The 23,185-nt window shown below is 46.2% G+C and overlaps 2 protein-coding genes across 2 annotated transcripts; one reads left to right on the forward strand and one right to left on the reverse strand.

Annotated features, from left to right (window-relative positions):
• Positions 1–4,965: 4,965 nt before the first annotated feature.
• LOC310857140 (pre-mRNA-splicing factor ATP-dependent RNA helicase DHX16-like) lies at positions 4,966–7,902 on the reverse strand (the record flags this gene model as incomplete). The annotated part of the gene is made up of 1 exon (XM_083762751.1): positions 4,966–7,902. The coding sequence occupies exon 1, from the start codon at positions 7,867–7,869 to the stop codon at positions 4,966–4,968; it is 2,904 nt and encodes a 967-aa protein (XP_083618877.1). The 5' UTR covers positions 7,870–7,902.
• A 5,661-nt stretch (positions 7,903–13,563) lies between these two features.
• Positions 13,564–15,762, forward strand: LOC310857141 (tuftelin-interacting protein 11-like; the record flags this gene model as incomplete). Its single annotated transcript, XM_083762752.1, has 1 exon — positions 13,564–15,762. The coding sequence occupies one exon, from the start codon at positions 13,564–13,566 to the stop codon at positions 15,760–15,762; it is 2,199 nt and encodes a 732-aa protein (XP_083618878.1).
• Between the last annotated feature and the right edge of the window lie 7,423 nt (positions 15,763–23,185).

A 23,185-nucleotide genomic window follows, 5' to 3' on the forward strand; every position in this document is an offset into this window, starting at 1 on the left:
AAAAAACCTTTGGTTTCATTTTACACTCTCAAGAGTAAAACTATTGTTCATACATCTGCATTACTTAATTTACAAGAAGGGACACATTTTAGGATGACCTAGAGAGAATTGCCTGTCATCTCTCCTAATGGTACCACATCGATACAACATGGAATTGTGGACAAAATCCTATCCAATGACAACAACATATTCTGTATTGGGTCTGAGAGGCATAATTTCATCAAATGGTGGTCTGTGGCTCAAATGCAGAATAATTAATGGACCTTGATATGAAATCCACTGTGCTAGAGTGTTGATGTGCATTATGCATTAATGACTCAACTGATCAATCATTCTACTGTAGCTTTAGAACGGTAGACAACAAGATGCTGAACTACCTGCTGGCGTTCATGAACTGGACAACTCTGTCGCCAAAACTATCTGAAGTACTACAGCAGCGACTGAAAAGCAAGACCTGGATACCAGATGGGCCTGTTGGTTTGTACAACACATTCACTTGTAGTTTCTTTAAAAACACAAACATCAAAGAAAAAAGTGGGGACAGAAAAGTGAAGACGCAAATTGGGTGGGAGAAGTGCATGCCATAGGTTAAGCATCGCATAACGATTGTACCAGCAGTGCCACGGCGGGGACCACCAGTTGTATATAACTGGTTGATAGAGATGTCATACATTACGCAATAGATACCCACACATGACGTAAATTCTCCATTCATTGTCAATGGGAATTGAATGTTTGTGTAAGATGAAAATCTACACTAATAGCTGAATATAGGAGGGGCTAGCACCCCTCAAAAATGGCAGGGAAACAAACCTACCTTCTATGATGTCACTGCAGCATCATGAAGGTACCCAAGGACCCACCCACACACACACACACACACACACACACACACACACACACACACACACACACACACACACACACACACACACACACACACACACACACTATTATGTTTTCATACATAATATTTGTCATTAACTGTAAACCAATCAGCGCAGTGTTTTAATAGGACTAGATATCTCTCTCTCTCTCTCTCTCTCTCTCTCTCTCTGTATATATATATATATATATATATATAATATATATATATATATATATATATATATATATAATATATATATATATATATATATATATATATATATATATTGACCTTTCAACAGCAATATTTACAGTGACACTTAACGTGTGTGTGTGTGTGTGTGTGTGTGTGTGTGTGTGTGTGTGTGTGTGTGTGTGTGTGTGTGTGTGTGTGTGTGCGTGTGTGTGTGCGCGTGTGTGTGTGTGTGTGTGTGCATGTGTGCGTGCATGTAGAGGGTTTCCCCTCTCTACTCCACCTGTGCAGGCTGAAAATCAGGGACACTGTGGGAAGTCATGTCCTTGTGAGGACAAATGCAGTTCAGCAGCTTCCTGTTCCTACTCCACTACATAACTTTGTCACGTTTTCTGACATTATACCACCATAATGGCAGTTATATTATAACTATTGTATAGTATTATATACTGTAGTGGGAGGGACAGCTTTGATCTGCATTAAGCTTGTTCAGGCAAACTCTCTCTAAAAATCAATCAGTATCAAGTAAATAATAACTTATAATACAGTATATTTGCTGCTCTTGTGCTACCTGAGGTCTACTATTGATGGCATGTTTTTTGTAGTAGTTGTTTTATTCTGTATGAGTTCTCTCTCCTAATTGGATAGGATATATTGCCAAGTTTCACAAAAAGCAGCGGTTAAGCCAGAACTGCAATTTTTGGCAGAAGAAGAATGGGGAATAAAGTACCCGTTATTGCTGCTTGCAGCTATATATCTTAGAGGTCTATAGATTGTGTGTAGAACATTTCACGCAAAGTTTTATCATAAAAGATTACATTAAATGGACCATAATAGCATAAATTCTATTCATAGCGAATAGTACATTTTAATTACTTTAGTATAGCTTAATCACTACTAAACAACTAATTTGGCATAACGAAATTGTTTGTAAAAAGTTAGACCATTAGACATTTATTTTATTTTATCAAGTTACATAATCATTACACCTCTGAGATGATAATATTTCAACCAAACAGTTGGGAGTCCTGAAAGGTGGCTACCTGAGAACTTGAGAAGGCATATATGCCTAGTGGAGGTTATCTTTTTTGTCATAAAATACCTCAACCAATGTAAGGTCAGCATTGCTTTCAATAAAAGTTTATGAAGTGTTCTTTGATTGTGCCAGATATAGCACAATCATTAAATTGTGTGTGTGCGCATCAAAATCATTAAATTGTTGAAATTCAACAAGACACAATAGTAAACATGGAAATGTATGGTTTCTCATATACATGCAGTAGCCTATGAACCAAATAAATGTAGTGGAGTAAAACTAGTATTGCAACAACGGCAACACTTGTCCTACTGCCAACCAAACTGCAACAAAACCCCTTGGCACCTCCAGGTGTGCTACTACCACCAACACCAGTGCTCTCAGAGGAAACAGAGCTCTGTCACGGCTGAGTAAGAGCACCACTACATGTCTAAAGCCCCCAGCCATCACCAATCACATTACGGCCAAACAAGTCGAACGGCCGCAGCTATCCGGACCCCCAATGCATCAGCAGTCTCACGGGCCTACTGCAAGGAGCCCTTAGGAGATCCCACTCGCAAATACAGGGAAGGCTCTTTCAAGAACATTCATGACTTCAAAATAGACGCACGCACGCAAGTGGAAGTCAAGGACACCACGACGCGACACTAAAGACAATCCCGCTCCTCCCTCCTGAAAGGGAGTCTTAGGTGCTATTTACACGAGGATGGTGTTCATATAAAACGTCAAAATAAAGTATCGTTTGCTGCTGTCATTTAGACGAGAACCGTGTTCTCAGGAGGTGAAAACACAACGAAGTGAAACCACCTCCCAGAGTGGAAATCATTCAGAACGCCGTTTCCTATGGTCTCCATATAAACAGGCAAAACGGTGAATCCGCAAAACTTATGACATCATGGCTCACGTTGGCTCACAGCGCATATGTTTATTACATTGATGCAGAGCCATATCATTATGATATAATGGAGTTCCTGAACAAGCCTCCCTCCTCGCCTACAAAGTGCTGCTCATCAGCGATGTTGAATGTAAAACCATGATGTAAAAAAAAAGCCTTGTGATAGACGGCAGCCGCGGCAGCAGCGTTTATGTAGCCTAATGTATTATAAAATATATACCATCCCGTGGCGCGCCCAGAGCCGTGTTGCGCAGGCTTGCGTGAAGGTTTCTTCTTCTTGTACGTGGGTGACCTGTCTATTTGGCAGCCCGTTATCGCCACCTAGCGACAGTATAGCATAATAGCACATCATATCATAACGTGTGCGTTCTCGTGTAAAGGGTAAGAAAAAATGAGAACGCAACGGGACTTTGACGTGTTATATGGAGATGGTCGCCGTCTAAAAGAGGCCTTAGTAACTGACTTGGGTAGTATCACGCCAGACGGGGAGTGTTCTGTTACGGTTGTTATTTCATGTTTTGTGTTTTATTTAAAAAATATGCGAATTCATTGTTTTCTTGTGGAAGGTAGTATCCCTTTAAGAAATACAGGAAGTTGGGTTTCAGTTTGTCATGTGACACAGGTCATGTGACTTCTTTCAGGAAGTGCACTAGTTTCCATTGCAAACAATTCATGGCACATGAGCACAAGGCTCCTGTCTTTCTGTATCTGCAAACATCTGCTCATATGTTCTCCTACTCGTAGCATCGTTGGTATGTATTGTGATCTTTTCACCTGATGAATCTTTAGTTAATTATTTTCTGTACGGAAAGTACGTTTTTGTGAAGTTGATTCCCTTTACCTATCTGAGTTTGTTGTAGGCCTACTGATGCAGAAAGGCCTCATTGTACAATTCAATCTGTTGTGCAACAATAGTGTTTATGCCAATGGGACACATTTGTGTTTTGTACTGTAACTCTCACATCAGTACAGAAGCCTTGAATGTAATTATAGAATTTGTGTAATGTGCAATGGATAAATGTTAGTTACATTTGTGATTTAATTACCAGTACATGCAATTTATACATGCAGTCAGTTTATACATGCAATGTATATGCAGTTTACACTTTACAGTAAGCATAGTTTTGTTTATGCTTTTGTTTGCTTTCAGTTTTACCCTTCTATTTCTCAATAAACCTGTGGACAAAGAGAGAACGTCTCCAGAGTCTTGATGAAGGGAAGGCGTTTATGCTCACCGCCAAATTATTCTCTCTATATAACGAGGGCGGCACACCCAGGTTCTTCATCAACACTCTGTCCCCTGGTTCCAAAGTCTGGAAGATCACTCTTTTGTCATAGTTCTTCTTATTCCGCTGGTGAGTTTGGTCTGCAGTGGCAGAAGCTAACTTGAAAGCTCTTTGCAGGTCTTCTTTCAGCTTTGACACATACTTCGAGTGATGACCCCCTTTGTTTCCATCTGGAGACGTCCCAAAACATACATCTACTGGAAGTCTTGCTTCTCTGCCGAACATCAAGAAGTACGGCCGAATATCCTGTTGCATCACATTTGGTGCTGTTGTAGGCATGCACCAAATATGGCACATGTTGGCTCCATTGTCGTCTCTTCTCTTGACTCAGAGTGCCTAACATTGACAGTAGGGTTCTGTTAAACCTCTCGGGCTGAGGGTCTCCTTGAGGATGGTTAACTAACTACAGGACTAAAGGATGGTCCCTACTACAAAGCAGTAGTAGTCTCATGTTTTCTACTGAGGCGTAAAAACCAACCCAGCAAGTCCTGTTTCTGCTGCTGCAAGGCATGGCTGTGTTGATGCAGGGAGTTCAAATGTAAGGACATAAGCATTCCCTTTTTGCAGCTGAACTCACACAACGATAATAGCGTATGCACAATTCCACGTGAGGTTTTGATCTTTTCTGGACCGATCACTCAGTTCTGTGTTGGCAAACAGAGCCGTCACCAGTGCGGGTGGGATTGTGTCACTTGTTGCTATGCTCAGCCAGTTCCTCTTTTGTCTTGCCTTGTTTGCGTGGCATCTTCTTGCTGCTGCTGTCCTCCATCTCTTTGTTCTTGTAGTAGTGAGGAGCCACTTCAAGAAGCCAGCCACTCTCTATCTCAATCACCTGTCTCATGAACTCTTTAGTGGTGAAGACCAGGTCATGGTAGATGAGCCAGCGTGGCTGTTCCTCAAACAGGGAGCTGTTGGGGTGGACATAGACCGTCTGTTGATGCTTCACCGTCTTATAGCCGCACTTACTCAACCGTGCAGTGTGGTAGAAATACCCCGCTGTTACTGCCTTGCGGATGGGAGTGATGTCGCTCTGGGAGCTGACGACCTCCACTTCTATACGGTCCATCAAACCCTCCAGCTGCTCCCTTACATCCCGCGCCCTCTTCATGGAGCGGAACTGGATAAAGTTCTCGTAACACCACTGGGTGGAGTAGCCGCTCTCCATCCACTGAGTGTAGACGTTAAGCAGCACCATGTGGTCCCCTCCTGGCACCACAAAGTTCATCCTGGCATCATCGGCATGTACCACCTTGTCTTTAGGTCGGTAGAAGATGGAGTTGTTCACTGACAACATTGCTGCTATGGTCAACACCTCCTCTGAACACTTATACTTTTCAGAGGCTAGGATCATTTTGCTCAGCATTGGATCGACTGGCAGCTCAGCCATCCTGCGACCCATCTTAGTAAGTTCTCCCATGTGGTTTAGAGCTCCCAGAGCATACAGCTGTTCCAGAGCCAATACCAGGGTCTCGTGAGGGGGCGGGTCCATAAAGTCAAAATGAATCAGGTCATTGATACCCAGACATTTGAGCAGAAGGACTACATTTCCCAGGTTGGTCCTCTGGATCTCAGGCACTGTGGTCTCCTCCATCTCGTGCTTGAAGGCCCAGGCCGTGTACAGCCTGAAACATTTCCCAGCAGCCACTCTGCCAGCACGGCCTGCTCTCTGGTTGGCCGATGCCCGTGAGCACGGCGTGACAATTAGTGACTCCATGCCAGTGCGGGCGTTGTAACTCTTCTGCTTGCAGAAGCCGGGGTCAATGACGTAGATTATACCGTATATTGTCAGAGAGGTCTCCGCTATGTTGGTAGCCACAACCACCTTACGAGCTCCAGGCGGAGTAGGGTTGAAGATCTTGGCCTGCATGTCAGAGGGCAGGTTGGCGTAGATGGGCAGCACCAGCAGCTCAGAGATCTTGGAACCCAGTCGTCTGCATCTCTCCTGAAGCAGCTCACAACAAGTCTCAATCTCCTCCTGTCCAGTAAGGAAGACCAGGATATCGCCTAAAGGTTGAGTGATGTGGATCTGTAGCACAGACACCACACATGCCTCCAGGTAGTTTGCTTCTGGAGCCTTAGTGTAGTAGATGTCAACCGGGAACCTCCTGCCTGGTATCCTGAAGACGGGAGCGTCATCGAAGAAGTTGGAGAAGCGCTCCGTGTCCAGAGTGGCGCTGGCCACCAAAACCTTTAGGTCCGGTCTGAAGCGGGCTATGTCCTTGATCAGTCCAAACAGGATGTCTGTATGCATGGTCCGCTCATGGGCTTCATCTATGATGACCACACTGTAGGTGGCTAGGTCAGGCTCGGTGAGGAACTCTCTTAGCAGCATGCCATCTGTCATGTACTTCAAAACTGTTCTTTCTGAGGTACAGTCCTCAAAACGGATACTGTATCCCACATCATTGCCCAGCTTGACGCCCATTTCCTCTGCCACTCTGGCTGCCACAGACATTGCCGCCACTCTGCGAGGCTGCGTACAACCAATCTTCATGCCTCCTCTGGTGTAGCCATCTTCAATGAGGTACTGTGGGATCTGTGTGGTCTTTCCGGAGCCCGTCTCCCCCTCGATGATCAGGATCTGGTGTTCCTGAATGGCATCCAGCAAGTCCTGTCTGTAGGGGAAAACGGGTAGGCTGCGTCGTACCTCCTGAAGGGACTGCTTCTTTCGCTGTGCCTCAGACACGGACGGTTCCTCCTGCTCCTTCTCTGACAGGGTACCCTTCATGGTGATGGCACTGCTGACAAAGTTGATCATCTCATCCTCCTCAAGGATCAACTGGTACTTCTCTCGCTCCTCCTGCATGCCTTGCTCCCGCTCCTTCTTGGCCCCGAAGCTCAAGGAGGCCATCTTCAGCCTCTCCTCCTCCCAGCGACCTTGCTCTCCTCCCAGCTCCATGGGCATGTCATCGAACTCCAGGTCCCTCTGTGGCACCTCCTTGCTTCTCTTCTCTTCTGGCATGTAGTATCTGTTCTTTCTCTCATCTTTCTCGTGGGCTCCGGCCTTCTTGTAGTCTTTGGCCAGGTCGCGGAGGTTGCGCTTGTATTCCAGTTCTTTCTTTTCCATTTCTGTCAGCTCCTCAGTAGAAAACAGGTACTCGTCGTATTTGATCTCGGCCTCAAGGTCCTCCAGCTTCTCTGCCTCTCTCTTCTGCAGGTACTCCCAGCGGGATCGCTTCCTCAGCTCTGGCAACATTTTCCTTTGGTCATCTTCAGCCAACTGCAGTCTCTTCTGAGCCTCTTCATAAGCCTTCTTGTCTGTCCTTTCCGCTATGTTCCGTGTCTTGTCTTTGTCCTTCAGTTTCACTCGCTCAGCAAAAGCATCCCTCTCCTCTAGGTCTTGTATTCGCTCTCTGTCCTCCTTCTCCCACTCCTCCTCTTCTTCTTCTACTTCTTTCTTGTTGGGCTCCTGCTTGTCTCTTTTTGTGGGTTCATCTTCACTTGATGACTCACTCTTCTTTTTCTGCCTGATGTGCTTCCTCTTGTTTCCTTTGTCCTTGCTTTTCTTTTCCCCTTTCTCCTTCTCTTTCACTGCCTCTCCATCACTTTCGCTGTCCTCCAGTAAGGTGTACGTCTGATTCTTCCTGTCCATCTCTATGGCATGTCGTTCTACCGCTCTCGCCGGCTTCTCAACAACTGGCAAAATACCGTAATACAGATGATTACAGTCCCCTTCATAGGCTACACGCTACAGTATGACTCTACCATAATATAATATAACAAACTTGTCTTACCAACTCTGTATAGCCTACCTCAACACATAACTTGCTCATGCAGTCTTATATGCAGTCTTATTGTGACCGAGGCCCAAGTATGGGGATCTGGTCGGGGATAGGGCCGAGAGAATCCAACCTTCCAAAGTTTCGGAAGGGATAGATAATCCTCTTGAGACGAGCGGTTCTTGGTATGAAGTCCTAGGTCGGCATCCTGATCTCGGTTCTTAGCTTAAATCCATCTATGCTCGAGTAGGCACCTATATTTATAGTGTTGAGATGTCAGAGGTATGTCAGAGTGACATCACCTCTGACACCCCTGTGATGATGTCAGAGAGGCACTTCGTTCCTTCGTAACACTTATACAAAGGTAAAATGTAATTTAAATGTTGACAGATGCTAGGTTCAGTTGTTGACCTGGTAAGTTTGTACAGTTTCAATATATATATTTTTTATATTACTAGAGCGGTGCCCGTTGGAGCCTCTACAGTGGTGGCCCATGCACCCAGATGCTGTATTATGTCTGTGTCCCTTTTATGCCCATATATGGAGTTCTTTGTCAGGCATGGAGTCTATGCAGACGTCAGAATGATGTCAGAACAGGCCAGCTCCATATATGGACACTGGGCAGGGGCACTGTCCAGAGCCCGGGCAGAGGCCTTCATGGGGTTCTGGACAACTGTGGGTCCGACAAATATGGAGTGTTGGGATGTCAGAACAGGCCAGCATAATTATGGAGTTCTGTGTCAGGCATGTCCAAATATGGAGTGGTGTGATGTCAGAACAGGCCAGCTTATATGGACATTGGACAATGGGCAGGGGCCAGGTCCAGAGCCCGTGGGCAGAGGCCTTTTTGGGGCGGTTCTGTCTGACCGACTCGACACCATGCAGGCACTGCACCCCCTGTCGTGGGGTGGAACGAGTGTGTCGAATTTAGACCACCCATCTATTTGCAGTATATTTGCTGTAACTTTAAACATGGATTAAATCTAATCTGTATTCATTTCAAATTGCAATCACAGATTAAAAGAGGAAAAAAAGAAAAGAAAAAAAGGAATCATTGCAGAAATCTTTAGTGAACACATGCATGCCAGTTTCCATAAAAACAAGTAACCACTGAAATTGATCAAGCTTGCAATGTTGTGGTTTTGTGTCATTCTGTAAAAGTTGGTGAAAAACAGAACTGTCCAAACAATACTCCTGTATCACCAAATAATATTGTCGTGGCTCTATTGTTGGTTCCAAACATTTCCACATTGCCAACAAGCCCACTGATGCACCCAGAGACTTTGGATGTACGCAGATATAAGAAACAGATTGTCCACAGGTTCAATGTCAATTTGGGTTGCATTTACTTTCCTTTAGAAGTGCAGGCATGATCTCTGTGTTGTGCTGTCTTTCACTCTGTCTATCTGTTGAAAACCGTTTGTCCACCAGGTGCATGCCGCTCCCCAATCACCCAGGCCTACTTATACCCTCTGGCAAGCAATTACGTAGGCCTGGGGAGGCGTGCCCCTGTATAACCCATCAAACTAAAGCCCAATAATGCCAAATAGCTACAACAATTGTGATAATAATAATAATAATAATAATAAGTAGACATACATAAACAGTGAGGATGGCTTCTACACTCCCCCCTAATTGTGCACAGTATGGACACAATTACAAAAAAAAACATTTTAAGAAGCCAAACACAAAAAACATTATTCAAGGTATGTGGTATATGCCACAGTGATGGCCAGGCTGTCACAAAGAGTGTGGTCAAACAACCACCTATCTACGCGCACAAAACTCCAGGTCTACCAAGCCTGTGTCGTCAGCACCCTGATGTATGGCAGCGAGGCCTGGACCACATACACCAGACATGAGAAACGACTCAACAGCTTCCACCTGCGTTGTCTACGTCGCATCCTGGGAATCTCTTGGCAGGACAAAATTCCCAACACAGAAGTCCTGGAACGTGCTCACTCCACCAGCATGTTCACCATGCTGAGCCAGCGCCGCCTCAGGTGGCTTGGCCATGTCCACAGGATGGACCCCAGCCGGCTCCCCAGGGCCGTCCTGTATGGAGAGCTGTCAACAGGCTCCAGACCTCTTGGTCGCCCACGCCTGCGCTTCAGGGACGTTTGCAAACGTGACATGAAGCAGGCAGGCATTGACCACAACAGCTGGGAGGAAGCTGCAAAGGACCGTGGCGTATGGAGGCGGACTGTCGCTGCAGGAACTCGCCGTGCCGAGGAGAGACACATCTCTTTGCTGCAGGCGAAGAGACAGAAGAGGAAACTGCGTGAAGCAGCCCCCACTCCTGTGCCAGTCCCCTCTCGTTTTGTCTGCACAAACTGCGCTAAAGACTGTCACTCCGGAGCGGGGCTGTCCAGCCACAGCCGCCGCTGCAAGAAATCATGACCACCCAGGCGCAATCCATCGTCATCACTGACGGACGGATGCCTATGAGTCTGGAGAAGTCTTGATGTAGCCCTCAAGCCACCACAGTAAGCAAAGCAGGTCGTAGTCCCTTTCCTTTGTCACATCATCATCCTCTTTCTCCTTCTGCTCTCGCTTCTCCTGGGAAGGCATTTTGTTCCTTTTCTTTCGGTTCCTATGCCATCTTCTTTTCTTCTTCAGAGGCGGCTCTTTCTTGCCACCTTGTTGGTCATGGTCAGATGTATTTGTGGTTTCCTTTATGGTGCCATTTGTCTTTCCACCACTGGCTTTCTGTAATGGGGAAGGACGCCTTTCTCCACAGAGTGGCTTTCTCACCTCTCTTATCAGCCTCCTCACGACAGCTGATTCAGCCAAACTGCTGATCATGGCACCCTGCTTGCAGTTTTCTTCTCCACTTCCGCTTCAGATATGACGCTGAAAGATGAGGAGCCGCCCGTCTCCACAGCCATCTCATTCTCACCGTCCTCCCCGTCCTCTTCTGCAGGGTCCGTCAGCTGTTTCTGTCGGATCTCTTTCAGCTGCAGAATGTTCTCCAGAGCCTGAGGGGTCGGCTCAGAGACACTCGCCTCCTCTCCTCCCTGCCATGTCCCTCTGCCATCCTCTCCTGGGGGTGTCTCTTCTTCCACCACAACATATGTGGCCAAACTGATGTCTCTGTGCACCTTCTCCATCTCTCGTGCCACCCACTTTTGCGCGATATTTTCAATTTCCTTTCGACTGAGCTCTGGAGGATCTTCCCACCAGTCAGCTGGAAATGTTTATTGTCATAGAAAAACACATTTTTGACATTTGCTTGTGAGTTAGTCCATTTACCATTCTTACAATGCCTTGCTTTCACATCCATAAGTAACTATGAAGTCATCCCTTTTGATGTTGACAAGCCACCTTGCCCTCAGTTCAGCATCAGCTGGGATGTCATGGAAACTGACCGAACAGACTGAAGCTGATGTAGAGCAAAGAGGGACATGTATACTTTATTAAGCCATATCCATATGTGTAGCATGGCATCGCACAAGTCTACTTTGAGGACAACACCGAATTAGACAGGTCCCCCATTTAACATTGCGCATTTGAGTTAGCAGTAGTATAATGTAACTCCTAGAGTTATGAATAATGTATGTGGAGCACAGACGTTCTATAGGGATATATTTAATGGCCATATAGAGAGAGATTGGCTTCAGACGGAGCTAATCTGTGATGCTAATGTCATGATGATGATGCTAATGTTGCTAACAGTGTTCTTTGTCATTATCAAACGAGTCTAGGTCTAACAAACGCGATGGTGACACAATTGAATTGATATGTCTCATATAATGATATATGCTGTATATGCACTGTTGTAGCCAATTTGATCATTTTATTCTGTGGTTAACTTGTTGTGAAGTTGCTATGACAACCTGGGCATAGGCGGGTTCAGTCAATCACAGGCACAGCCTACTTGTATGCGTCACAGGTGCACGGCAGCAGGGATTTTGGGAAACGCCACACAGTTTTTCAATCGTGCGTGTTTTTGTTTGTTTTCAGTTGTTTTGAGTTATCCTTTGTTTATTTTGCATCACGAGGTATTGTTTAAGTTAAAGTTTAAGTACCGGGTTTATGTTATGCCTTATCCACCCTGCAAGCAAAATAAAACCTTTTAAATGCACTCAACGAGACGGGGTCATACCTATGTTCCCTCAGCCCTATGTTCCCTCAGCCCCGAGGTGCGCTGCGGGTCGGGAGAGGGTTGCGGTTAGGTTTAGGTGTCTGCCCCGGTGGAGGTTAGGGTTAGGGTGAGGGAGGAGGTAGGTTGTCGTAGGCTGAGGGAACATAGAGCTGAGGGAACATAGGTACGGTCCCAACGAGACGACCTGAGTTACTGTCATCATCACCACGCGTTGGAAAGAGCTTCACACCATATCCCTCACTGGCATCCTTTCTTTGAAAACTTGCCTTTACATGCACAAACAAATGTGATTAAACCAGCAAACTGTGCATTGCTCTAACGGTAAACGTTTTTTTATACATTAAATAAAGCCCCAAAAGCTTAAAAGATACCACTGATAAAAACACTTAACAAACGTTAGCTTAATAAACAGATTGTAGCATAATAAAATATGTTTACCTTAGAATCTAGCAGTGTGCACAGCCATTCGCCTGCCCTACAGTGTTAGGCAGTGTAGAATCCACATAATTTCTCTTTGGAAATAAACACATTCCGAAACAATTCCGATAAAAACGAAAGGTATATTAATGAACCATACAAATAAAAGTTTTTTTTAAACGTAATTAAAAAAAATACGAGTGATGAGAAAATAATATAATTGACCTTAGAAAAACAACGGAATCCATGCAATGTGGATAGGGCGGAAGTGATCCCAGGGGCTCTATTCCAACAGGAAGTCCCGCCTCCTACATTGTGCAAAGGGAGAATAACAGTCAGGGGGGCAGTCAGACAGATATTTTGTGAAGCCATAAGGAAATCGGGATTTCCTGAAAATTCATATAATGGCCTGTTGTGGCGCTGTCATTGGGCTCAAAAAACCCCATAGCTCCATAGAGATCCATGTATTTGGGCCCAACTTCACCTAGACTGTATTACCTTAATAAACATGGTCATGAATACTTTCTGCTTCCAGTCACTAGTTTAAAGTCTCATTTCTAATGTCATAATATTCTTTTGGGAAAATTATGGTCCCATTTATTAAAAAGAAAATTATAAAGTCGCGTATGTTCTGAGGGGCGTGGCTACCGTTACAATCTATGAACGGGATTCCCACCCACTCGAGTCAAAATAAAAACCAACGAAGAAGAAGGGGGGAAGTCCCGCCTCGTATTTGGACCAGGCTGATGTAGTTCCTCATATATGGGCATCTAGCACTGGGATCATTAATGCAGAACTCCATTATGCATCGTCATCGTGACAAGCTTCCAGACAATTGACATGTCATTGTGACATCAGCATCCAGCCAAGCCCTATTACCCGTTAAATAATGAAAGCACTATTAGCTACATTCCTTCCCACGTGCGTCTTCTCAAGTCCAGCCCTCACAAAGAGAGACTCCATTGCCTTCGGCTGTACAACTCAGATATCTCTACATTATACAAGGACCTAGGCATCTCGTTTAAGTTCTTACCACATTGTTACAATGCTAAAGTCGCGACACACAGAGACACGACAGACCAAGGATCAGACCACCTATGGCATCTGGGCTGACTCAGATTCAGATGATGAGAGGCCCAGCTTTGGAGGCAAGAGATCTAAGGACTATACTGCACCAGTGAGCTTTGTCAGAGGAGGTATCCGTAAGACTGAGTCTGCGTCCACCAAACTCCAGATGGGGGGTAATTTCCGTGTGCACCAGTCCAAGAAGTTTGCAGCTGGGATATGGACTGGTCAAGACCTGGGTGGCTGGGAGAAGCACACGAAAGGGATTGGACAGAAACTTCTACTGAAGATGGGCTACCAACCAGGAAAAGGCCTGGGCAAGAATGCGCAAGGTATTCTAACCCCCATCGAGGCAAAGGTTCACAAGGGCAAGGGAGCAGTTGGTGCTTACAGCAATGAGCTAACCCAGCAGAGCCTCCAGGACTTTCCCGTTTTTTACTCGGAGGATGAGGAGGAAAAGGAATTCCAGAAGGAGCTCGGCCAGTGGAGGAGGGATCCTACAGATGCAGGAAGAAAGAAGAAGCCCAAGTATTCCTACAGGACTGTAGAGGAGTTGAAGGCAAAAGGAAAGCTGGCTGGATGGAGCATGCAAACACCTGCTGGAGAACTGGCACAGGTTAAGGTGATCGATATGACTGGGAGAGAACCGAAGGTGTATTACGGTTACAGTCAGATGAGCAACAAGCACAGTGCCAGACGTCTAAAGCATGAGCGAGATGTTGTGTCTCTGAGCCATGAATCCGCTGCCCTGCAGACTAGGTTGACAGTAGAGCAAGATGCCATTCAGAGAATGGAGGCTGTGCTGGAATTGGTGGAGCGCTTAGAGTCTGGAGACTTGGCACCAGGGGTGGGGCCCAGCCTGCAGGAATGTGCTCAGATCTTTGAAACCTTGCAGACAGAATATTATGAAGAATATAAGACTATGGGAATGGGTGATCTGGCTGTGGCTGTGGTTCATCCTTTACTTAAAGAGAAGCTGCGTACTTGGGACCCATTGAAGGACAGCTCATATGGTCTGGAAGAGGTTGGGCAATGGAGGGCAATCCTTGAATCGAGACAGTCGCACTCTAGTACCACGGAAGCAAGCATGGACCCCTACCATAGAATTCTGTGGGAGGTGTGGGTCCCAGTGATGCGGACCTGTGTGTCAGGCTGGCAGCCTTGTTTGGTTGGACCCATGGTGGACTGTGTGGAAGTATGGGCTCCAATCCTCCCCCTCTGGATACTGGATCACCTGTTAGAACAACTCATCTTACCCCGCCTTCAGCGAGAGGTGGATAACTGGAACCCTTTAACTGACACGGTGCCCATCCATTTCTGGCTTCACCCATGGCTACCATTACTCCAATCACGTCTCGAGCCTTTGTACCCTCCCATCCGCAGCAAGCTAGCCAATGCTCTACAGTGGTGGCATCCCAGTGACACCTCGGCTCGCCTCATACTGCAGCCGTGGAAAGATGTGTTCTCCTCAGGAGCATGGGAAGCCTTCATGGTTAAAAACATCATCCCTAAACTAGCTCTGTGTCTTGTGGAGCTGGTTATTAATCCTCACCACCAGCAGATGGAGCACTTCCACTGGGTGATGGACTGGGATGGCATGCTGTCCCCATCCAGCCTTGTGTTCTTATTGGACAAAAACTTCTTTCCCAAGTGGCTGCAGGTCCTTTGTTCGTGGCTGAATAACAGTCCTAATTATGAGGAAATCACAAAGTGGTACCTAGGTTGGAAGAACATGTTCAGCGATATGGTGTTATCTCAACCACTCATCAAAGACAAATTCAATGAAGCACTGTACATTATGAACCGGGCAGTGTCGTCAGGCATGGCTGAATACATGCAGCCTGGTGCGAGGGTCTGGGAGAACATTGCGTATAGCTCGTGCAAACAGAGACATAAGGACTTCCAATACGAAGCCTTGCAGGAGCGTAGGGATGCGGAGAGCGTGGCTCAGAGGGGCCATGGTGCAAGTCTGCCGACAAACTTCAAAGACCTGATCCAGACCAAAGCAGAGGAGAACAACATCGTCTTCATGCCCCTGGTGGCCAAACGCCACGAGGGCAAACAGTTGTACACATTTGGACGTATTGTCATCTACATTGACAGAGGAGTAGTATTTGTACACAGAGAAAAGACATGGGTACCCACATCGTTACAGAATCTGATAGATATGGCCAAATGATGCTCTCAGAAAAGTGCTGTTAATTTATTATTTGTCCACATATGGCTGAAACAGAGTTGTGACAGTTGTATGGGTTATTATTCTGGCAATGAGATAATTTTGATCAGACAGCTGTTTCACCACATTATAACCACAATTTAGCCTGGAACGTGCGGTGAGCCCACAATATAGGCAATAAAGCCAACACTTGACCACCTGGACTGAAAACACGCTTCTCCGCTTTACGGTCATACAACCGATACATACAACTCTAACGTCACCACACATTATATCAAAAACTTGACCTAAGCCTAATTTAGTAGTATAGAGTATAGACGAATCCACAGAGAGGTGTTGCGCGCAGCCATTACTGAGGCGTACCATTATGCAGTTACTCTAAGTAAGTCTAAAACGGCAACATATATTACCGGCTATTACTAGTTAATATTTTTTTAGGCCTGAGGCCTCATTCACACGTACCAAACACCAATCAAGCAAATGTTTGGTCGTTTTTTTGGACCACCACAATGCTTTTCCAATGGGAGTCACATGGTTTGACCAAACATTTTTGTTTGATGAGGGGGGAGTGGCAGAACACCATCAGCAATCAAGCACAAACGTTTGATGAGGCTTCATACACACCTACACAACAAATGTTCGGTCCGTGTGCGATGTCTGATTGCTGTTTGATTGCTGTTCCAATTCATTTTCAATGGGAGTCACATGGTTTGACCAAACATTTTTGTTGGATGAGGGGGGAGAAATCAGCAATATTCTTCTATTAAACAAAAATCTAAATTCATAAAGCTAAACATTGTGTAGTTGTAGAACAGTAGAAGCAGAGACTGTGATACATAAGAGAAGGTTCTTGCATGAATGTGGACAACTGGTTCAACCTGGATTAAGTTGAATTTAGCCAATTCAGGTAGGTATGTGACCAAAAATGAGTTTGAAACCCTTAAAGTAGTGTATGGTATCAGAATCAGAATCAATCTTTATTTTCACATCACATTACAAGTAAGGTGGGTGAAAAACTTGGTTGTGCAGGCTCATATTGCAGTTAAAGGTAGAGAGAAAGAACATAAAGTGCATAACATAACAAAGTGATTGCAAAATAAATAAAGTTCATCATGGGTGCATGTATGTATACGACTATAGGCTATAGTATTTTAAATACCGTATTTCTGACCACAGTATTTTATGTGGATTTATTACAGGTTTGTATAGTGTGGCTGTTTGACAATGCATTTCACCAGAGTATGGCATATTTTTATGAAGCAATTTTTCTGATGCGCATGTGTCCAGGTTTGTTTGTCCAGGATCTAATCTCCCAAACCGTTTCAGGACCAAATATCTTGTGTACATTGCCAGTGGGCAGTTTGAAATATTTTGATATTGTAGTTGGAAAGAAGTCAAACTAAGGTTTCAGTATGCAAGCTTAACACTAGACCAAAGGGATATCCCTCTGGACCAGAGGAGATATTAGACTTTTGAGGCCATCAGGCAGAGGCTCTGAGCCACTCTGCTACACTCACCCCCCTTTTGACCTCCCACAGGGAAACCCGATCCGGGTCACGGCACCAAAGTAACACCTGGGATTCAAAATCGGGCTTCCCGCGTGAAAGTCCAACATCTTAACCACCTGGGGAAGATATTAGACATTTGCCATCAGGCAGAGGCTCTGAGCCACTCTGCTACACTGACTTTGGGTTGCTTATTGGCTAGTGGCTACAGTAGAATCAATACTGCTGTACAGGGCCAAGACATGTCTTTCCCAGAAGGCCCTGGACAGTGTCTATACAAAAAGACAATTAATGCTATAAAGGACAGAGTAGATGGATGGTGAGATCCCGGAGATATCACGCATTCGCCTCAAATTGGCTTCCATCGACAACATAGACACATTGTGTCTTGACAGCTTGCCCATTCTTTATTGGGCTTGAACATTTCCAGTATGAATAACTTGTCCCGTTCAATGGCATCCCTCTTTTCCTGTTCATCAGCCTCCGTCTCTTCCTGTTCATTGACCTTGGAAGTGTCCTTGTCATTGGTCTTAATCTTGTAAGATTTAGCAGTCTTGTACATGTCCTGTTTTTTGGCCTTTGACTTGTCTAGTTTATTGGACTCGCCTTGTTTATCGACAGTATACTTGTAATGCGGTTTATCGGCCTTGGATGCGTCCTGTTTTTTGGACTTGGACTTGACTTGTCTAACAACTTTGTCAGTCTTGACCAATTTATTAGCCTCTGCCTCAGATGTTTCAGACCTATCTGATACCTTGGGGTTGGACTGGACCTGTTTATCAGTCTCAAACTTGTCCTTGCTGTCATGGACCTTAGACAGATATTTTTCTTCTTCTGACGTGTCCCGTTTCTCAACATTGGACTCATCTTGTTCATCAACCTTAGACTTATCCTGTTTTTCGGCCTCTGCCTTTTCTAGGTCATTGGCCTTGGTCTTGTCCAGGTCATCGGCCTCAACCAAGCCCAGTTTTTCTGCCTCTGACATGTCCCATTTATCAGCCATGGACATATCCTGTTCATCATCAACACATGACAAGTCCATGGTTGATGAACAGGTCAAGGCAGATTCCAAGGACATGGACAAAGCAGAGGGCTGTTTATCAACCATAGACTTGTCCTGTACTTTGGGCCATTTATGGGGGTCCAGTTCATTAGCCTTGGACAGAGCCCATTCACTCAGCCTGGACAAGGTCGTTATTTCTGAAAAGTCTGAGGAGAATGACCTGGTCACTAGCCTCAGCTTTGTCATGGACAATTCTGAGGCCGATCCCTTAGACCGGTCCTGTTCTTCTTCGGTCTCAGCCTCACCCTGTTTACTAGCCATAGCAGTGTCCCCTTCCACCTTAAACATGTCCTGGTCTTCCTTAGACATGTCCTGTTCCACCATAAACTTGTCCTGGTCTTCAGCTTCGGTGTTGTCCCGTTGACCGGGGACCAGGCTGAGGCCAATGACCAGGTCATTGGTCTTAGACCTGTCCCATTCATTGGCCTTGGACATCTTCTCTATCACCAGTACATTCAACATAACCTAATGATGGGGCAAACAAAGCAGAGTAAATTGCTTCAGTAAAGTATCACATTGGCTGCCGATTAACTGATGACTCGGCAGGCAACCATAACCTATATAGCAACCAGGCCGCTACTTTGTCATGCAAGTTGGGACTGGTTTTGGTATCTCCAGTCCAAATATGCTAATATGGATCCATATATGGTAATAGCAGCCAGTAATGTTGCCATATATACGGCAAGTATATTTTCATATCTCATGTATCTTGTGCCAAGTATAAGATACAAAATGTGTGTGTGTGTGTGTGTGTGTGTGTGTGTGTGTGTGTGTGTGTGTGTGTGTTAAGTACTGTGGTCGTGCTCGTACGAATGTGCGTATGCTCAGAGGTATAATATACTGATGTTGATGGTGACGTAATGAAGATATGTTGGGTGAATTAAAGGTAATATGTCTATGTAATCTGAAACCTATCTTTATTACGTCACCATCGAAAGCCAGTTATACCCCGGCATTGATTGGACTGATATTTAAGAACATAATGTGGTTAAAAAAAGTATGAGACTATACAAAAATGTGTGGAACTTCTTTGGCCTACTGGCAGTGTAAAGAAAACTGGCACTGATTGTTCAAGTGATTCGTGAGGTTAGCTGCAGACAAACATACAGTCCTATTAAATATTAAAAAATTTGAAAAAAATGTGTGGAGTGGGGGTAGTCATTTGGACTGGGACTACTGACAGTGTGCACAAGAAATGTGGGGGTTTAATAATGGTGTGGCTTCCGCGTGGATCTCTGGCGTCATGTGGCCACATGACAGTGCAGCCCACTCAGTACAGTAAAGAAATGCCAAGGTCTGTGTGTACACAAGACAGCCACCATGGGGCATCCGGGTGCCACAGGGGTGGTGCTCCAGAGAACACAATTGACCATATACAGTGGTAGAGGTATAATGACTAAACTGAGATTAAAAAAATCACACCCCAGTGTGAAGTGAGCGGTGCCTTTGATGGGCTGATCTAATGTATACCCACTAGCAAGTATTTGACGATGTATGATGATGATGTCTGATAATGATGTAGTGGCCCACATGACGTCCCGAGAAGAATAGTAAGAAAGAGAGTGATGACACGCTTTGATCTCACCGCAAAGCGGGTGCCTATGGGCTATAGCTCCAAACATTGGAACTATCTCATTGAGATAGAAGGAGCACTTCCACATCCCATTGTTACAATGGGAGTCAACGCTAGTGTCGCCACTCTCACTGATGACGTCATAGTAAATTTGTTTTGCCGTTCACTTGAAAGGGAATTGGGGGCGGAATAATAATGCATAAACACACAAACCCACAAGTAATTCCCATTTAATTTAATGGGAATTGGGGTGGAATAATAATGCATAGACAACACACAAAGCCACACCCAAAAAAGAAGGCCAAAATAATAGGGGGGGTAAAAAAAGACAACCACCACATTGTGTCATGACAGCAGGGCCAGCAACACTGCCAAGGTCTGGCCTTATGCTGGGAAGGGGAGAGTAGAAGGTGGTAAGTCAAGTCAAGTTGGTGTCAGCTGATCCCATGCAGCCCTCACATCATATTGGCCTCTATCAGTGACATGGATACACCGTGTCCCATTTATCAGCCTTGGACTTGTCCTAGTCATCCCCTTTTCTTCTACTTAGTCTTGGAAAGCGACGGCTCCATAAATGTTTGACTGGGGGTGCTATAAGGATGCTGGCTATTTAGAGGGGGGGGGGGGGGGCTGGTTTACATAGGAGTCAGTCAATTGGGCTTGTTTGGGGCCCTAGCCCTACGCCTTCAACAGAGGGGGTTAAGCCGTCCCCGGAGCCGTCCCTGGTCTTGGATAGTGGCCTGATAACGTTATCAGGCCGGCTCTATAGCTATAGGTTTTGCATCAGTTAGTGGAGGACTAATCAGTGGCCTCAGCCTTATCTCCTTCTGCAGCCACAGCCTCATCTTGTTCAGCGGCCACAGCCTCATCACCGATAGCAACCACAGCCTCATCTTGTTCAGCGGCCACAGCCTCATCTTGTTCAGCGATGTCAGCCTTATCCCCTTCGGTGGCCACAGCCTCATCTTGTTCAGCGGCCACAGCCTCATCTTGTTCAGCGGCCACAGCCTCATCACCGATAGCAACCACAGCCTCATCTTGTTCAGCGGCCACAGCCTCATCACCGATAGCAACCACAGCCTCATCTTGTTCAGCGGCCACAGCCTCATCTTGTTCAGCGGCCACAGCCTCATCACTGATAGCAACCACAGCCTCATCTTGTTCAGCGGCCACAGCCTCATCACCGATAGCAACCACAGCCTCATCTTGTTCAGCGGCCACAGCCTCATCACTGATAACGACCACAGCCTCATTCTGTTCAGCGATGTCAGCCTCATCCCCTTCGGTGGCCACAGCCTCATCCCCTTTGGTGGCCACAGCGGCCCTGTCACCTTTGCCAGCCGCAGACTCACCCTGTTCAGTGGCCTCTGCCTGAGCCACGACCCGTTCAGTGGTCTCGGTCTGGTCCACGTCCCCTTCAATGGTCTCGGACCCATCCCATTCACCGGCCTCCTCCCTGTCCCATTTAGTGTCAGGCTCTTGTATAGGTTCCGTGTTGGTCTCGTCATTGACTTTAGGGGACACGACCTCATTGATCGCTTCAGCAGCCATATCCTCATTCCCTTCAGCAGCCTCGCCCTGTTCAGTGGGCTCGCCCTCACCCCTTTCTCCGGCTTCCGCAACCCATTCTCTCGCCTCACCCTCCTCCACCTGTTCTCTCGCCTCACCCTCCAGCCATTCAGACCATTGTCTGGCCTCTGCAGCCCATTCAATGGCCTCACCCTCCTCTACCAATTCTCTGGCTTCACCCTCCTCTACCCATTTTCTGGCCTCACCCTCCTCTACCCATTTTCTGGCCTCACCCTCCTCTACCAATTCTCTGGCCTCACCCTCCTCTACCCATTCTCTGGCCTCACCCTCCTCTACCAATTCTCTGGCTTCACCCACCTCTACCCGTTCTCTGGCCTCACCCTCCAGCCATTCAGACCATTTTCTGGCCTCCTCCTCCTGCCATTCTGCAGCCTCTTCCTGTTCTTTGGCTACCGCCTCCAGCCATTCTGCGGCCTCTTCCCGTTCTTCGGCCTTCTCTTCCAGCCATTCTCTGGCTTCTACCTGTTCTCTGGCCACTGTCTCCATCCATTCTCTGGCCTCTTCCCGTTCTTCGGCCTTTGTCTCCAGCCATTCTTCATCTACCTGTTCTCCAGGTCTGGACTCTACATGTTCTCTGGCCACCGACTCCATCCATTCGGCAGCCTCTACCTGTTCTCTGGCCATTGTCTCCATCCATTCAGCGGCCTCTACCCGTTCTCTGGCCATGGACTCCATCCATTCTGCAGCCTCTACCAATTCTCTGGCCTCCGTCTCCAGCCGTTCTCCGGATTCTACCTCTTGTCTGGCCTTCATCTCCAGCCATTGTCTGGCCTGTTCCCCAGCCTTTTCTAAGGCCTCTGCCTCCGCATCCCGTTCTCTGGCCTCTGCCTTGTCCGGTCTTTCTGCGGCCTCCGTCTTGTTCCATTCTGTTGAGGACTTATCAGAGGTGATCTCAAGCTCTAGTGTAGACTCTGTCTGAGTGAAGCAGTCCTGCAGCTTATCTGTGTTGTACAGCTCTAGTATAAATTCTGTCTGGGTGGAGCAGTCCTGTCGTTGATACATATCTGGATGGTGAAGCTCTGTTATACGTTCTGTCTGAGTGGAGCAGTCCTGCGATGTCTGACCGGGGATTTCCTGATTCGGATGTGTCTTCACACTTCCCATCACCACACACTGATTGATGGGCACAGATAAAGCAGTGGAGATGTGCGTCGGATATGTCTTCACACTTTGCTTCAGCACACGCTGAATGATTGACTTAGATGTGATCTTAGGTGTGAACATAGGTGTGAACGGTGCGGTGTACTTGGATGTGGACAGAGATGTGGGCTTAGATGTGGACTTGGGTATGACAGAGATAGTGGGCTTGGGTCCGATGGATGTAGTATATGCCTTAAGTGTGCTGTTTCTATATTTTGCCATATAGGCTTTGTACTTGTCGAGATCACCATTGTCCTTGTTATGTTTATCTTTGACCTTGGACTTGTCCCGGACAGGGACCGGTTCTAGTTCGGTTACTTTGAGTTTCTTGTCTGTGTGCATGTTGATGAAACCAGTAGTATAATTCTTTCTCCTTTATCTTGCTTGTGAGCTAGCAGTTGCACATTATCATGTGATGATTCAGTTACATACAAGCTTTTATAGCCAACAGGCCGCGCTTTGTTGGACGTGTGTTGGTGGCTCTTTATATGGTGATATTTCACTATATAGGCTATGGTAATTTGTCTCCATATATGGTAGTGTAGCAGCCGGCCA

Source organism: Protomyctophum parallelum (assembly GCF_964188405.1).
Source record: "Protomyctophum parallelum genome assembly, chromosome: 4".
NCBI classification, from domain to species: domain Eukaryota; kingdom Metazoa; phylum Chordata; class Actinopteri; order Myctophiformes; family Myctophidae; genus Protomyctophum; species Protomyctophum parallelum.